This window comes from Monodelphis domestica, chromosome 5 (genome assembly GCF_027887165.1).
Source record: "Monodelphis domestica isolate mMonDom1 chromosome 5, mMonDom1.pri, whole genome shotgun sequence".
Taxonomy (NCBI): domain Eukaryota; kingdom Metazoa; phylum Chordata; class Mammalia; order Didelphimorphia; family Didelphidae; genus Monodelphis; species Monodelphis domestica.
Window position 1 is genome coordinate 107826974 of NC_077231.1, and position 18739 is coordinate 107845712.

The following is an 18739-nucleotide window of genomic DNA, read 5'->3' on the forward strand; positions in this document are numbered from 1 at the left end:
CCCATCATTACAATCTTTACTGCTCTACCTCCTGGTTTTGCTGGTAATATGGAATTGATAAGGACTCCATTCCCATTGGCACAATTTCTTTCTAGGAAGGGCTTGGCTTGGAGAACCAAGAGGTGGAGTTGTTGGGAGGGACTTAGCTTTCTGGCAGTGGGGAGAAAGAAAAAGGATAACAAAGGCCTCCCTTCAAAAGGAAAAATATTTTTGGTCATGATGAGTTTCAGGAAGCAAAAGGTCCCATTTACAAATATCTCATTATGTCCTCACATCAAACCTGGGAGATAAGAGCAATTATTATCTTCATTTTATAGCAACTTGGTCCTTCCAAACAGCCTTGTTTTTTTTGGTCTGATTCCCCTGCATATTCTGTTACTTCTTCAGAAGGCTGTTTACATTGCCTGTTGTCATTTTTTCTTTTCTTTATCTTTCCTTACTGGCTGTGAGCTTCTTTGAGAACAGAGACTATCTCTTGTCTTTCTTGTGTCCTTAGCAATTAACACAATCTCTGGCAAATAACAGGTTCTTAATAAATGTTTATTGGCTGACTGACTATGCTTGTTCTAGTCTTCTTGCATTTAAGGCTAGGGTTGTCCAGGCCCATTTAAGTGGTGAAACATCCTGTGGAAAATCTTTAGGATCTTGTGTGTCATTAGAGAAACATTTAACCCATGATGGATGGGTTAATTTTTCCTTAAAAGATATTGGAATTGTCCTTGAAATTTAATTGTTTCAGGTTTAATTTTTTTAAGACTTGAACTGTCACCTAACTGCAAAAATTAATACAGAAAGTCAGATGTTTTATAAATTTCTCTTTTTGTTCTAATCCTAAATTGAATCACTAAATCAGGTTGAGTCCTCCATTTCTCTGTATCACTGGTCATTGGACTATACTCATTGAAGAAACAAAAAGCAGAAGAAAACAGCCAAGAGGTCAGGCTCACATACTCAAGATGCCTTGGAACCAATACATACTATTGTTTTGAAGACAGAAAGTAAGAGTTAAAAAATAAAAAGCTAACCTATCCTTCCGATTCCTACTACCATTGAGCTAATTAAAAAGAAAAAAGTACCCAAACACATAGATGCAAATTTCAGCAAAATTAATTCCTATATTATCAGTATCCAAAAATGTTAGTTTCCACATTTTAAGTTAATCATCTCTCTGTCAAGAGGTGGGCGGCATATTTCTTTTTCATTCTTTTGGACTCATGGTTTGCCATTGTATTGTTCAGAGTTTTAAAAGTCTTTCAGAGTTGTTTTTCTCTATAATATTGTCATCATTACAGTTCTGCTCACTTTGAGCTGTATCAGTCCATAGAAGTCTTCCAAGTTTCCTGTTAAATTATCCATTTTGTCATTTCTTATACCACAATAATCTACAATTACATTCATATACCACAATTTAACTATTCCCAAATAGGATCACATCACCTTTAATTTTCAATTTTTGGTTACCACCAAAAAACCCCCAAATTGCTAGAAATGTTTTTATAGATCTTTTCACATGCTCTTTGATTTCTTTGGAGGGATGTATCTGGGTGGGGGAGGACTATAGGCCTAATGGTCAATACTATAGCTAGGACAAAATTTGGTAGCTTCTGGGCATAGTTCCAAATTGTTTTGCCAGAATGACAGGACCAATTCATAGCTCCTTTAATGGTACACAAGTGCACCTGCTTTCCCAAATCATTCCTAACGTTTGTCATTTCCTTCTTTTGTCATTTCCTCCAGTTTGATAGGTATGAGGTAGAATTTCAGAGTTGCCTTAATTTGAATTTCTCTAATTATTAGTGAGTTGGAGTTTTTTTTATTCAAATGATTGATAGCTTATTTTTCTTCTTTTGAAAACTGGTTGTTCATATCCTTGGGCCATTTCTCTTTGGGGGAATGGTTCTTAGTTTTCTATATTTGAATAAATTCCTTATATATCTTAAATATAAGACCTTTTTCAGAGAAACTTATTACTGTCACAATAGAAATTAAGGCAAATTGAGGCACAGAGTTCTGAGAACATTCAATTTATTAGTAAGGTTTGCAATTACCAATAAAAGAGGATGTTCTACTTCTTAGTCAGCCCCAAAACCATGTAGTAGGGCTTACTTCACTTCATATAGTTTTGGGAACTATAAAAGAACAAAGATCAGGAAACATCACAGAAGCAAAATACTATGATTGGCTACAAAGCCTGACACATCATAAATGATGGAAAACAACCTGATTGGATGAAAATCTGGAATGCAGGGTTAGCAACAACTCCTTCCATCTTGTTGCTAGCATTGGGAAGCTCCATATCACAAGAACCATTATTAGCTAGTGGTATGACCAGCAGTTACAAATAACCATAATTGGCAAGTGACCAAAAAAATGGTAGTGGATTCTTCCCATCTAAAAAGGGGTAATTAAAAATAGAGTTCAAAAAGATTAATCTGAATGACAAGGGAAGTCTTTCTACTCATCATCTAGGGACACCCTCACTCAAATTGGTCTATAATATATCAGAATCTCAAAGGGTCCCATATTTGGCCTTAGAAGTGTGAATTTCAAAACTACTCAACCCTGTTCAAACCATTCTTTAGAGGATGGGATTTGGCTATTTCCTGATCAGTAACAATAGAGATACTTGGAATGACAGAATCAGGTCTTGGAAACTACAATCTCCACCCTACTCAGGGTAACAGGATTTAGGAAGGGCTGCAGCAAAGCTCAAGATTTAATTATTTGAGAATATGGCCTTCAACAGACTTGTGCAAAGGGGACAGACCTCTGGACAGTCCTGGGTGAAGCTAGAGCCACCATTGGCACAGGTGAGACACAGGAAGTGAGGTAGAAGACAGCTGAGGAGTTCTGGGGACTTCCTGTGTGAAGGAGAGGATGTGGTTGGAGCCTGGTGCTTGGAGTGGAGGCCCTCAGACTGTTTCTCCATTTTGGTCACATGAGTGATAGGGACTGATCTCTTTTCTTTATCTCGTCTATCCAAGGCCTTGGGCCTTTGGCCCAGCCTAAGCAGAGTGGGTATTTAAGCCCTATTCCCTTCTCTCCTCTCTCTCTCTCTCTCTGTCTCTCTCTCTCTGTCTCTCTCTCTCTCTCTTTGACTCTCTCTCTCTCTCTCTCTCTCTCTCTCACTAATACCTTTCTTCCTACTGTTTGTAATTAAAAACTCCATAAAAGGTTGACTGCTGACTTGAGTTTTCATTTAGGAATTACATAGCTGAATTCCTTGGTGACCTTAAATTAATATATATCAGTCTTTTAAAGTGATTTCCATATCACAGAAGGAACTTTTCACCAGTGCACACTCCTTTTTTTTTTTTACAAAGCTTCATCACTGGTGCTTATTGTCTTTCTGACTATTTTGGTGATAATCTCTTATTTTATTGAGCTTGCTTTTAGAAAATTGTGCACAGAGAATTAAGAAAGAAAAACCTGTCTGGAAAATGTTTCTCTGTATTTCTCTGTGTCTTCTCAACTAACTTCTTCTGGTGAAAAAGGAATTAAAGCCTTTCTGAGGAGCTCTCTAAGTCTTCAGAAAGACAGTTTCTTTTTCTCTACGTTCCTAAGCTCTTGACAAGTTCTGAGAGTGCAGAAAGAAAGATAAGAAGAAAGGGAATCTTCTCCCATAAGCTGTATATTTTATGACATCACTGACTAATTAGGAACTGTTTGTGACAAAAATTTAAGTTCCATATTGTGAATTTCCAAATTGTGGTTTAAATGTTTTTATAAATGCTGAAATATTCTATTTGGGTTATATTAAAACTATCACTATGTATGTTACATGAACCTTTTATCACTCTTCCTCTGGAAAGTAACATTTATTGTTTTAGTTCAGGGGAAAGGTAATTTCAAAGAAAAGAGAACTAAAGCTAGTTTGAACATAGTAGAAAATTTTAAGAAATAAGGTTGCAATTTGAATGGTTGTGTCAATTAGGCACTCTGTTCTGGTTCACAAAAAAGAAAAATGTTTATATAAATTAGAGAATAACTAAAAAGTAAATAAGTTTTATTAGAAGCGTACACCTAAGTAGAAACTTGGTAATTTTACAAATTAAAATTTTATAAATTAAAGTTAAGTACAAATCTAATTAGGGCATTTTAAAATGGCTATGTTTATTTTGCAATTAGATATGTGATTGTATATTAAATTAGATTCTGTAATTTGTGTGCGAATATTAATTGGAGTAGATTTCATATTATGACCTTAAGAACCAAGGTAGAGAATATCTCAACCAACATCTCCATCCCTCTTTCCAGGAAGGAGACGAGAACTACTACACCATCATAAAATTGCAGTTTAGAGAAGGTGAAGTCAGTCTGGGCTAAAAAATGTTTTGTTTAATTTTTCCCTCAATTACATATAAAAATTATTTTAACTTTCATTTTTAAAAATTTTTAACCAAATCCTCCTCCTTCCTCCTTTCTTTTCCCCATCCCTGAGATGGTAAACAATCTGATATAGATTTTACATACTTAATAATATAAAACATTTTTCCATGTTGGTCATTTTGTGGAATAGAATTAAAAAAAATTAAGGTGAAATATACTTTGTTTCAAATTGCATGCAGACTCCATTAGTTCTTTCTCTGGAGGTAGATAGCATTTTTCATCATGAGTCCTTCATAATTGTCTTAGATCATTGCTATCAGAGTAGCTAAATCTTTCACAGATGATCATCCTTAACTTAATCTGTTCATTTAGCTTTGCATGAGTTCATATAAGTTTTCCCAGGCTTTTCTGAAACCATCCTACTCATATTTCTTGTAGTATGATAGTATTCCATCTAATCATATGTCACAACTTGTTCAGCCATTCCTCAATTGAAGAGCATCTCTTAATTTCCAAATCTTTGTCACCTCAAAAAACTCCTATAAATAATTTTTTATCCATAGGTCCTGTTTCTTTGATCTCTTAAGGGTTCAGAACTAGTAGTAGTATTGGTAGGTCAAAGGGCATGCACAGTTTTATAGTCCTTTGGGCATAATTCTAAATTGTTCTCTAGAATGGAGAACTAGGTATTCTCAATCAATCCATCAGTTGGTGAGCATTTACTTACTAAATTACCAGGCACTGTATAGGAATTGCAGTTAGAAACACAAAGAATTCAACAATCCATTATCTGCTGTTGGGCCCAGAAGACTTTGTAAAACCTTCTTTCCCTCTTTAAGAAGAGACCCCTCTCACGGGCAGCTGGGTAGCTGGGTAGCTCAGTGGATTGAGAGCCAGGCCTAGAGACAGGAGGTCCTAGGTTCAAATATGACTTCAGACACTTCCCAGATGTGTGACCCTGGGCAAGTCACTTGACCCCCATTGCCTCCCCTTACCACTCTTCTGTCTTGGAGCAGAGTATTGGCTCCAAGACAGAAGGTAAGGGTTTAAAAAAAAAAGAAGAGACCCCTCTCAGTTCATTGCCCACCAGGTTCAGTCTTGAGGGAACCTAGGGTTTTTTTATTAATAAAAAAAGGTTTTTTTTTTTTATCAGTTACATGTAATACATTTCTACATAAGTTTTCCAGTTACATGATCTAAACTGTATCACTCCCTCCCATCCCTCCTTTTTCCCAGAACTGACAAACAATTCGATCTTTTATACATGTATTACCATGCAAAACACATTCTCATATGGTTCATTTTGTAAAAGAATTTTTTAAAAGCCCCCAAATAAAACCCAAATAAACTAAACTAAAATTTAAACTAGAAATAAATAAACTAAAGTGAAAAATCATGTGCTTTGATCTGCATCTCCACTCAAACAGTTCTTTCTTTAGATAGCATTCTTTGTTATAAGTCTTGGAGAAAAGAATAAAAGCATTTTTCTCAAAGTCTCTCTTTATGCCCTGTTCTGGAATTCTAAGGAAAAACTCTTGAAATTTAAAGTCTGATTCATGTCCAAGTTCTCCATGAGAAGGGGAGAGTGGAATAATTTTCAACATACGATGTAATTCAGGCATAGAAAAGTTATTTCTTTCACAGAAAAAATGCTTAATATAAGAGATTAATGATCACACACATTTACAAGTCTTAAATAAGCAGCAGCCTATAAAAGCTACCAATAGGTTGGAACTTAAACAGCAAAACACTGAGAAATGTGGGGGTTCTGTTGAAACATCATTTCCTATTTCACTTCAGTTCTGGATTATTTCTGAAGTCTGAAATAGTGTTGATCTAAGTAGAATTAGGACTTGAGGCTTTTCCTCCTGTCCATAATTATCTTCTCTAAGTGATGCATGGTTGAATAGCATTCCTACTGCTGCTAGTCAGTCCCAATGAAGGGACCCAGGACTTGTAGATTTCTTGAATTTATGGAAGGTCTATCTATCTTTGGGTCCCTGTTTAAACACACATGCTCAGGGAATGGGCAACAACAACAACAACAACAACAAAGGCAGCTCCCGGCCACCAGACTGGGGTTTGCCTAAGCTAACCATCTCTATAAGCTGTCCTATATGCTCACAACCACCATGCTGCCAGGATGGAGAAGGGCTAACCCATCATCATCCCTCACAGGAACCCAAGGGAAGATCTATTCGCCCTATTTTCAGAATTCTTCTTTCTAGGTCTGCCAGTGGTCACCTATTAATATTTGTTAACATGACACAGTACTTATCTGTTTTAATGGATTGCCATCATAGCACATCTTCTCTGCCCCATGCTTCCAGCAATAAACACTCCAAAATATTATATATATGTTATATATTTGTGTAAGTGTATATATTGATCAATATATACACTTACACAAAGAACAAAGGACAAAGCCTTTATGGAGTGGCAAAATAACCCAAACTCTGCTCCTAAAAAGGACAGATTCAAGTCTCTCCAAGCCACGGCACAGTATGAGATCAGGAAGATGCAAGACCGATGGTGGGAAAAAAAGGCAGAAGAAATCCAGCACTTTGCTGATACAAAAAACTACAAACAATTTTTCGGTGCCCTCAAGACTGTCTATGGGCCATTAAAACCCACCACCAATCCCTTGCTATCCTCTGACGGTGACACTCTCATAAAAGATAAAAAAGGCATCAGCAACAGGTGGAACGAACACTTCAGTCAGCTTCTCAACCCACCCTCTTCAGTCCACCAAAGCGCCCTTGACCAGATCCCCCAAAACTGCTCCATTGAACAACTTGATGTCCCTCCTTCAATAGAGGAAGTCTAAAAAGCCATTAAACAAATGAGTGCAGGCAAGGCACCCGGTAAAGACGGGATCCCAACCGAGGTGTACAAGGCCTTAAATGGAAAGGCGCTCCAGGCATTCCATATAGTGCTGACCAGCATATGGGAAGAGGAAGACATGCCCCCAGAACTCAGAGATGCCTCCATTGTAGCCCTATACAAGAACAAAGGCTCACAAGCAGCCTGTGACAACTACAGAGGCATCTCACTACTCTCCACTGCCAGAAAGATCCTCGCGCATGTTATACTCAACAGACTCCTGTCATCTGTTTCAGAGCAGAACCTGCCTGAATCACAATGTGGCTTCCAACCAGATTGCAGCACCATCGACATGGTCTTCACAGTGAGGCAAATGCAGGAAAAATGCCTTGAGCAGAAGCCGAGTCTCTACATTGTCTTCATAGACCTGACAAAGTCATTCGACACAGTGAACAGGGACGCATTGTGGGTGATCCTCAGCAAGCTCAGTTGCCCAGCAAAATTCGTCAAACTGATCCAGCTCTTTCATGTTGACATGACAGGGGAAGTCCTATCTGGTGGAGACACTTTCGATCCCTTCAACATCTCCAATGGCGTGAAACAAGGCTGTGTCCTCGCTCCGGTATTATTCAACCTATTTTTCACCCAAGTATTATGACATGCTGTGATGGATCTAGACCTGGGCGTCTATATCAAATACCGACTGGATGGCTCACTATTTGACCTTCGCCGCCTGACTGCAAAAACAGAGACAACAGAGAGACTCATCCTGGAAGCTTTCTTTGCAGATGACTGTGCTCTCATGGCCCACCAAGAAAATCATCTCCAAACCATTGTGGGCAGGTTCTCCACCGCAACAAAACTGTTTGGCCTGACTATCAGCCTCAGCAAAACAGAGGTACTGTTCCAACCTGCACCAGGGAGGCCAACTAACCAGCCGTGCATTATAATCGATGGCACGCAGCTTTCTAACGTCAACACTTTCAAGTACCTGGGCAGCACCATCGCCAACGACGGGTCCCTAGACCACGAGATCAATGCCAGGATCCAAAAGGCCAGCCAGGCACTCGGGCGGCTGCACTGCAAAGTCCTCCAACACAGAGGTGTAAGCACTGCGACGAAGCTCAAAGTGTACAATGCAGTGGTCCTCAGCTCGCTCCTGTACGGTTGTGAAACATGGACACTGTCCCGGAAGCACATGAAACAGCTGGAGCAATTCCACCAACGCTCCCTCCAGTCAATCATGAGGATCCGATGGCAGGACCGAATCACCAATCAGGAAGTCCTCGACAGAGCCAACTCCACCAGCATCGAAGTCCTGGTCCTCCAAACCCAGCTACGATGGTCTGGACACGTCATCCGCATGGACCCACAGCGAATACCAAGACAGGTATTCTATGGTGAACTGTCAGCTGGACTCAGGAAATAAGGCCGACCAAAGAAAAGATTCAAGGATCAGCTAAAGTCCAACTTGAAGTGGGCTGGCATGACACCAAAGCAACTAGAACTTGCTGACGTCTTGCCGCTGCGCCTGAACGCCAACACCAGGCCACAACTGCACCTCCCGTAACAACTGGTGTCCCATGCCCCATGTGCCACAAACTCTGCGCCTCAGCCTTTGGACTCCAAAGCCACATGAGGGTACATCAATAGATGATAATGCACAAAGACAGTAGTCATTCTCGATCACCGAGAGACTACCACTAAGTGTATATATTGATCAATCACTTGGAAACTATTTCTTGAAGCTTTTTTTTTGTCATTTTTCATTCATTTTTTCAGATGTCTTTTACTATTAGGAAATGTTACTTTTTTTGAACTTATTCATAGTTTTAGTTCTGTCCTGTGGAGCCCCATAGAATTAAGTATAACATCTCCATTGACAGCCCTCCAAATTCTTGAAGGCAGCCACTGTGTCTCCTCTTAGTCTTTTCTTCTTAGGACTAAATCCAGTTCTTTAAACATTTCCCTCATGACAGGCATTAAAACTGGGCATCTTCCAAAGTCTATGAGATAAGAACGGATATTTACAAAAGACCATGGTTATTCTGCTATTGATGAATTCTTGTTTGTTAATATTCTTTCTTAAATGTGGTTCCAGAAACCTAACGGTATTTTCTTTGCAAGGTCTAAGAAACCTAATAATTTACAGCATCTCGTTTCAATGCAGGTAGCAAATAATTACTTTTTGAATATTGAATTAAAGAGGTCAACCTCCTCTTCCTCCACTAAAAGCTGCAGGAGTTTTCAGAATGCTATAAAAATGTAAAGATATATTATATGTAAATATGATCTATATCAACATATAATGTTCCCTTTTTTTTTTAACAAAGCAACACCCATTCCCCCATCTTTCTTGGCCAGATTATGCATTAATGGATGGCAGTTATAGATACATATTATCTGAGGACATATATTGATAGTTCCCTTCTTTTACTTCAACTAGCGAAACACCAAAATTCCAGTCAGAAACAAGCGCTAGGAGGCAGTGGCTCATCCAGGTCTGCAGACTCTGCTCACCTAGAGTTAAGATGGAAGGGCACACGTCTAGGATTGGAAAACTACAAATCCCAGCGGGCACCGAGAGCGACCTTTACCCGAGATGCCGCCCAGATTCGGAGCTCTGCGATTGGTCAGCGATCGGCCTACTGTATTGCCGGCTCTCGTCTCCGGCGTAGTCGGCGGAGAGTCCCCTCTGGTCCTGCCCAAGTACCGGGCTGCAGCGAAGGGAAAACACTGAAGGCAGGAGACCCGGTGGACAAGATGGATCTGCGAAATGCGGACAGCGCCTTGGGAGAAATTGGTGAGTGAGCTGGGGAAGGATAGGGAGTGGGGATGAGGAGAGACTAGGTGGGGAAGCGCTGCGAGCCCCTTCTCCGGACTGGGGGCTAGCGCGTGATTGGGCAGTGATCGCTGCCAGAGCTCGCTCGGGCTTCTGCACCTGTACAGTGCACAGCGAAGGATGAACCTGCCAAGTCTTATCCCTCCGGGTCAAAACTTTTCCTTCCCTTCGTTATCCGAGGAAATTGTGGTCCCTGCTGAGCTGCTGCGTCTTTGCCTGTTGGTGACAATAAGTAGCACACCTGAGCTCCAGATGTTGCCGGGGCGGGAGGGAAGAACTAAATAGGGTAGGATTTGCAAAGTAAGGGATAATTAGAGGATTCTTTAAAATGCTGTTGTTATTCCACACACCATAGGTCAATGTGATCCTGAAATATAATTTCTCAGTCTCAGTTTCCTCATCTGTAAAATGGAGATCATAATAGCACTTACAAATACTAGCTATTATTATTATTGATTCCTACAGTAAATGTAAGCGCCTTAATGCCGGAGGTCGTTTGGTTTTTGTCTTTACCTCCCCCTGATGCCTTACACTTAAAAAATGCTTGTTAAATAATCACTTTTGCTCAATAAAAATATTTATTGTATCCTCAAATAATTTTAGAAGTCACCTCTTTGGAGAAAGGAGCATTCATTCTTTAAGGAGGAGGAATAGTGTAGTGTGGGGGACGTGGCTGGAAGTCAGAAGACCTGAGTTTGGATCTTGTAAATACTGTGGGACCAAGTGCAAGTCTCCTACCCTCTTAAGGAGCAGCCATCAGCACTGTAAAATTTGAAATAATTCTTACAATTACCTACCTCAGTGGGCTCTTGTGAAAAAAGGGCTTAACATTATATAAACGTGGCTTGCTATTTAATAAGCACCTGCATTCGTTTGCTACTGAATCAATATTGTAATCTTCTGAGAAAGTATTTTTTTCTTGGTACAACTTATGAGTGAATATTTAAAAAAGGTAATTTTTAAATAAAAAGGATTAAATGCTTAATCTTCACTTTCAGTCACACTTTTATTATTTTCTCCTTTTCTCATTAAAGGAGTGAATAAGAATGTTCTGAACTCATGAGGTTTGATGTTCAGGGTTCAGTTTATTCTTCTTGGGTGTTTCATGCTTTCCCATTGGGACTTTGTTGATGCACCTTCTCCTTGAAGCACTGTAACTCCAGCTGAACCCAAGTTTCTACTGAAAAACTATATTTAACTAAGGGGAAAAAAATCATTGCCAAATCAACAAGCACTTATTAAGTCAACAGGCTTTATTAAGTGCCTACTATGTGCCTGGTACTATGTTAAGTCCTGGTTATACAAAGATAGTCAATAAATAGACCCAACCCTCAAAAAGCTTTTAGTCTAAAGGAGGAGGTGACATGTAAACAACTATGTGCAAAATAAGATATATTTGGGATAAATTGGTGCTAATGTCAGAGGGAAGACACTGAGATTGAGATGTGTTGGGAAGGACTTTTTGCAAAAGTTGGGACTTTAGCTGAGGCTTGAAAGAAGCTAGGGTGGGGGGCAGCTGGGTAGCTCAGTGGATTGAGAGCCAGGCCTAGAGATGGGAGGTCCTAGGTTCAAATCTGGCCTCAGACACTTCCCAGCTATGTGACCCTGGGCAAGTCACTTAACCCCCGTTGCCTAGCCCTTACCACTCTTCTGCCTTGGAACCAATACTCAGTATTGATTCCAAGACAGAAGGTAAGGGTTTTAATTAAAAAAAAAAGAAGAAGAAGAAGAAGAAGCTAGGGTGCCCAGAGATGAGAGATGGAGAGTCTTGTTCCAGTGCCACTGGACCATAGAGTCTGTGGAAGAGAGTAAGGTGTATACTATACTAGAAAGGTAGGAAAGGGTTGAGTTATGAAAGCTTTAAAAGCCAAATAGGATTTTGTATTTTGTTCTGGGGTTGATACAGAGCCATTGGAGTTTATTAATTGGGGAATAGAATGGTCAGACCTGTGATTTAGGAAGATCACTTTGACAGATGAGTGGGGATTAGACTGAATTGGGGAGAGTCTGAAGGTGGGGAGACCCACCAGTGGTCTCTTGTAGTTCAAGTGGTGAGATCTCAGAGAAATTTGAGGGGAGAATGGGGTGTATTACAAGAGATTTGGGGATGGTAGGACTTGATGATTGATTATGGGAGGTGAGAGAGTGAAGATGACACCGAAATTATGAGCATGGTTGACTGGGAGGAAGATGATACCTTTGGCAATAATATGGAAGTTACTAGCAGGAGGGCTTTTTTGGGGGGGGAGGGGGAGAAAGATGATTAATTCAGTTCAGAGCAGGTTGAAGAGCATTAACTTCTTATATCAAATCTTCAAATTGTGTGGGATGTAGTAGTCTTTTTCTTCTAAAATGTTTTAAGTTTTCCATATATCTCTATAGCATCCTGTGAACCAGTTTAGGGATATTTCCAATCCTTATAGTCAGTGACAGTAAAAATAAAACAATGAAATTCCTATCGTCTAGCCTTATCAACCAGTGCTAGAAAAAGAGTTAACCAGCCATCTGGGCCATATGGAGGTAAATGAGATACATTTTTCTTTCTTGGCATTTTGATGTATCAGGGATCACATTTATTTAGATCCTCTCTCTACCAGTGCATATAACAAACCCATAAATGATGTTTTATCCTACAGCATCCTGGTCTTATCATCTTATAAATCTACTTATAAGTCACATAGCATCTATGCAACTTGATGGAAATCTTCATTTAGGTTTTATGGGTATGTTTTAAAAATATTTAGTGCTATGTAGTTTGTTATTTCATTTAATACATTATTCTATCTGGACATAGTGGTTCATGTCTGTAATCCCCTGCTCCTGGGGGAGTGGAGGCTGCTGGACCAATAGAACTCAGTTCTCAACTGCAGTAAAGCTTCAGCTGATTGGGCAGCTATATAACATCTGGCACCCATATAAAAGCTAACATTTATATAGCTCTTTAAAGTTTGCCAAGTACTTTAGAAGTATTATTTCATCCTCACAACCACCCCGGGAGGTAGGTATAATTATTGTCTCCATTTTACATCTTAGGAAACTGAGGCAAATACTGAGTTGCCCAAGGTCATTCAGAGTCTGAGGGCAAATTTCAACTTGGCTTTTCCTGACTCCAGGTCCATCACTCTATCCACTGTGCCACCTCTCTGTCTCTGTGAGTTGAGGGCTACCAGGCTGGTCAGTCAGTCAGTAAGCAGTTACCAAGTACCTGCTATGTGCCACACTGCCTAAGGAAGTGAACCAACTCAGGTCAGAAATGGAACAAGTAAAGGCTTCCTTGCTGACCAGTAAAAGGATTGAGTCTATGAGTAGCTGTTAATGTTTCTGGGCCTGAATGAGATAGGGAGAGGAGTCTTGAAAAACAAAGGAATCCTCAGGTTTTACTAGATCATTAAAGAGATGTGTAATACAAAAAAGGTTGAGAATATCTGTTGTGGAATATTTCTAGAATCTTTGGCTGGATCTATGATCCCACCTAATACAAATGATTACTTCTTAATGATGACTAACTATTTATAAGGTTGGGAGGTCACTCTGCTTTGGGGCAGAAAAGAAAAGAATTAATGCAGCAAACCTTGACTTGGCATCTGTCATGTTTTTAGAAACATTTTTTAATCTGAAAAATATCAAAAAAGAATATTGTCATACACAAAGCAGAACCCCACAAGGGGATTCTTTATAAAATGGTGACTTTTCATTTCATACTACTTGCTTTTATAATAGATATGTTTACACATATGTTTATATATATCATATATACATGTATGTATGTATAAAATATATATTTTATAAAATAAATTCTACACATTACTTTCAAAATGGTCCTGTTGCAAGGACTTCTTTCTAAACTTCCTTCTGTTCTCTTTCTTGGCATTTTAAGCCATATTATGGTGATCCTTTTTTTTTTTGGCATTAATCTCCCTCTGATCTACTCTCCTCCCATTAAAAACTCCCTACAACACTTGCACTGAGTTAGTATCATCAAACGAAAGGAGTTCGCACAAAAATGTGTGTCTCCCTACCTTGTGGCTGTCACCTCCCTGTCATGAAGTAAGTAACATACTACCTTGGAGTCTCTGAAATTGTCTCTTTGGTAATTTCTTATGGTGTAACAATACTCCATTACATTAATTTGCCACAATTTGTTCAGCAATTCCCCAGACGTCTAGGAGGCAATCTAAGGTACTCCTTTCTATTCAATTTCTAAACTTTTCTATTTCCTCCCTCTTTTAATGAGGATCAGAGTGCATATTTTGCTTGCAACTGTTAACTCTTTCCTTCCTGTTTTTATCCTCCCTTTTATCTTCCCCCTCCCTTTTTTCACCCTTTCTTGTCCCTTTTAGATAAGAGTGAGGTTCCTCAAATGTGCACCTGTTCTTTTCTCCATGTTGATATTCTTCTCAAGCACTTCAGTCATAAGAAAAAACAGATTCTATTCCCATTTCCTTCCTTCCACATTACTGTATTTTTTCTTAGCTTTCCTTTCTTTTCTCCTTCTTCAGATCATCAAATTAGAACACATTTATTCCCTATCCTCTTGGATCACTCTTTTTTCTTGTTTAACCATCTCAGTCTTCTTTGAAGACATTAAGGATCAATGCAACGACAGACCACAATTTCAGAGAATCAAAGATAAAATTATGCTTTCTGCCTCCTGACAGAGAGGTGATGGACGAAGGATGTAAGAATAAGACATACAATTTTGGTCTTTGCCAATGTAGGAATTGGCTTTGTTTGATTATACATATTTCTTATATAAGAGTTTATTTTATTCTATTTTTGTACAATCAGAGTTCAGGGAGATAGAAGGGAGGGAAGATAAATGCTCGTTAAATGAAAAGAAAAAGACATAAAGTTTTCAGACCTGACATAGAGAATATGGGAATATGAATTGCATGAAAGCACTGGTATAACCTATGTCAGACTATTTATTGCCTCCAGGAGAGAAGAGGGAGGGAGAGAATTTTAATTGCAAAATGTCAGAAAAACAATTGTCAAAAATTATTTCTGCATGTAGTTGAAAAAGATAAAATTTAATTAAAAAAGAAAAAACTCTAAAATTTTGAAGGGACACATCATCATACAGCTTCTTCCAGTTGCTCAGTTAAGTATATCTTTTCTGAATTTCTGTGGATTCTTATTTTTGTATTTCAGAGTTCCTAATTAATTAGTCCTGATCTTTTCCTCAGAAATGCTTGAAAGGATACCAAATGAAAATGTCAAAAGGATAAACTGCATCATGACTGATATTTTCATTTCAACAGTCTTAATAACTACTACAGATCAACATGATTGATTTAGCTAAGACAATCAATACTGATTACGAACTGGACAGAAAAGATTAAATTACCCACACAAAAGGAAAAGTAGAATAAAGAATAATTGAAAATATTAGCTTTCTTGTTTGTTTGATCTCTATTAGTGTGTATGGAGAATTCATGTTTTCTCTTGAATAGTGCCTAGGATGGTGTCTTACACATATAGACACTGAATTAATATTTGATCTGAATGACTTTGAACTAACACTATCAAATTCAGTTTCCACAGATTCAGTTTTCATTGAAGATAAACTGTAATAAAAAATGTTTTGCTATAACTAAATTTTAGCATTTTTGGAAAATGATAGCTGACTAAAGAAAATTGCTAAGAGAACACGGTATTAAACCTCTTTGAAATGTGTAGTAAATGTTTGTAAAAAACGTTAAAAAAAGAATGTGAAGAGAAATGCTTGAAAGTTCTTTATTCCAATAGAGATCTATCTCTGTTCTCCTTTAGGATTATACTCAGCTTTGAAAAGTAAATTGTTTGCTAATCTGTTTCTTTTGCCTGTTGGAATATTAAACTCCAGAATCCTTTAATTTTAGTATAAATTGCCACATCTTTATGGCTGCTCAAAAGTATTTTTTCTTTGATGTAGGAACTCTGACACTCTGTGGCATTTCTATGACTTTTCTTGTTGAGATTCCTTTTAAGAATAGTTTTTTTGTGTGTGTGTGTGGGGGGTAGCTGGGTATCTCAGTGGATTGAGAGCCAGGCTTAGAGACGGGAGGTCCTGGGTTCAAATATGGCCTGAGATACTTCCTAGCTGTGTGACCCAGCGCAAGTCACTTAACCCCTATTGCCTAGCCTTTACCACTCTTCTGCCTTAGAACCAATATACAGTATTGATTCTAAGGTGGAAGATAAGGGTTTTTAATAAATAACAATAATAATAATAATAATAAAGAATAGTTGGTAAATCCGTTCTTTCACTTTGCTCTCTAGTTCTAATAGATCTGGGCAGTTTTCATTAATGATTTTTTGGAAACGTACAGATTTTTCAAAAATAATGATTTTCAGGGAGTTGGGTGATTCTCAAATTATCTTTTCCTTGACCTATTTTCCAGGACATTTTAAAAATATTAATTTTTTTGTTTCAAATGTAACATATTTTCTTCCATTTTTCAGTCTTTTGATTTTGTTCTAATATTTGTCTGATGGATTTATTGATTTCTGTTTGGTCTGTCCTAGTTTTCAGGGAACCCATTTCTTGAGCAAGGCTTACTATTTTCTCCTTTAAACTATTCTTCCAATTCTTTCCTCCAGAGCACTTATTTTATTTAAAATGTTTTTGCTTCATTTCCTCTAGATATTCTTTTAGTCCTATATTTTATATTCTTGTTGAGTGTTCTTCCTGTCCTGTGGCTAGGTTTCCTTTTAACTGTTGACCTATGAATGACTCTTTTGTTTCAGTATCTTACCTAGATTAGACCAAGTCAGGTCTAGCCAGGGAAAAATAACATTTATAGTGATCCAAGTGGTTTGGTGGTATGATTTTCTTCAGCTCTATTGAGTAGCACATTATTAAGAGTTGGAGAGGAGGTAGATAGTGGGAATGATCTAGTTGGGGTTTGGTAAGATATAAGCATCAAATAGAGGAGCCCCTGGGGGGAGGTATTCAGGAGTAGAGAACAGCATAATTAAATACATGGTTCATATTAGGAAGGAAGGAAAGTGAAGTTAGATTAAGTTGAAGTAGAATATGAGTAGTTTGGCCATTCTTACAGGATCTAATGCTATTGACTTCCATAGAATAAAATATTTTGATTACTGGAAAATCCTGTCATTCTAGAAATTAGGGCTCTCAAAGGCATTTTGATGTGTAAGTGAACAAGATATTTTTTGTGATTGTTTCTATAATATCTTTATAATATCATTGAATGTTTATTTTAGAATCATGCCTAAGGACAAAAAATTAATTTTATTATTAGACTCCTTGATAGAAGAGGGTTATTGTAGGGGGATAATTTTGCCATCTTCTCACACTTTGAGGAGGGGGTAATCACTTTTAGCCTGGAGATACTGGGAAGACTTTCTGAAGGAATGGATCCTTGAAGCAAAAGAAAAATGTCCATGGGCACAGATATGGAAGGAGGCATGAGGAGATGTCCTTTAGGAACATGTGAAGAATAAAGGATGAGATTGAAGTTATTGTGGCTGAGGTTTATTATTTCATATGACAGGAATATTAATTATTTGAAAAGAGAGTAGTGAGAAGTAAGACTAAAAAAAGATAAGTTGAGAGTTAGAGAGCCTGAAATTGTTATAATTATTGTGTACAGTATTTTCCATTTTGCTTACTTCTCTTTGTATTGGTTCATCTAAATCTTTTCATGCTTCTCTGTATTCATCATGTTTGTTTTTTCTTTTAGCACAATAATATTCTATTACACTTACATACCTTAGTTTGTCTGGCCATTCTTCACTTGATGGGCATATACTTTGCTTCTAATTCTTTGTTACCCTGAAAAGTTTATCTATAAATATTTGGATATATATATGGAGCCTTTCTTTTTCTCGGTGATTTTCTTGGAGGGTCCTCTATTTTGCATATATTTTGTTTTATTTTATTTTATTTTATGTGTACATATTGGTTCCCTACTTCTTCTAGAATGTAAGCTTCTTGAGGACAGAGAGTATTTCTTTTTCATATTTCTATCTCCAGCACCTAGCACAGTATCTGGCACAAAACAGGTGCTTAATAAGTACTTGTGATTAATTTTTGTGTTGTCAAAGTGCTTTCAGCATACTGGCCCATTTCCACTTTTAAATCTTTATATTTCCTGTTTCTTTGTTGATTTCTCCTTAAAACAAACAAACAAAAATTCTAGTACATAAGCCATTTTGCAAAACACATGGGCAGTACATGTAGTATATACTGGAGTAGTAGACATGGCATTAGAAGTGAAAAACAAACTCTGCCTCTATTTCTAAGGACAACATTTCCTCATCTCCAAAATAAGAACAAATGTCCCAGTTGTATGAGAGGAAGAGCGAATAGAGATATGTGTGGAGAAGAGAGTATTTTGAACTTCGGTGAAGTGTGACAGTATTTAAAGGTTCCTTTTTTCTTTGTAGGGTTCTGGGTGGACAGGACACCTGTTCATGAGGCTGCCCAACAGGGTGAAACCTTGCAGCTACAACAACTGATTGAGAATGGTGCTTGTGTCAACTTGGTCACCGTGGACTCCATCACCCCTCTTCACGAGGCTAGCCTTCAGGGTCAGACACAATGTGTGAAACTTCTGCTGGCTGCTGGAGCCCAGGTTGGTTATCTTTGGATGGAGACATTTTCATAGGCAAGGATGAATCTGCAGTGTAAAGGTTCATTCTGGGCTGCTCGACCCATTTCTGATCAGGGGATACTTTTGATAGTAACTCTTTTTTGAATCTCTAGTTTTCTTCAATGATCAACTCATGTGCCACCTT

General features: G+C 38.1%; 1 protein-coding gene across 3 annotated transcripts in view; it reads left to right on the forward strand.

Annotated features, from left to right (window-relative positions):
* The window catches only part of ASB13 (ankyrin repeat and SOCS box containing 13), an 81136-nt gene that overhangs the window by 42344 nt on the left and 20053 nt on the right, over nt 1–18739 (forward strand). For 2 of the 3 annotated variants that reach the window (XM_056799033.1, XM_056799034.1), the window contains 2 exons: nt 9599–9955; nt 18389–18576. In XM_056799033.1, coding sequence (XP_056655011.1) covers nt 9916–9955; nt 18389–18576 — 228 coding nt within the window. In that variant the 5' untranslated portion in view covers nt 9599–9915. Of the gene's footprint in view, nt 1–2531; nt 2811–9598; nt 9956–18388; nt 18577–18739 lie in introns of those variants that run through there. The other variant, XM_016426002.2, reaches the window with a different exon arrangement.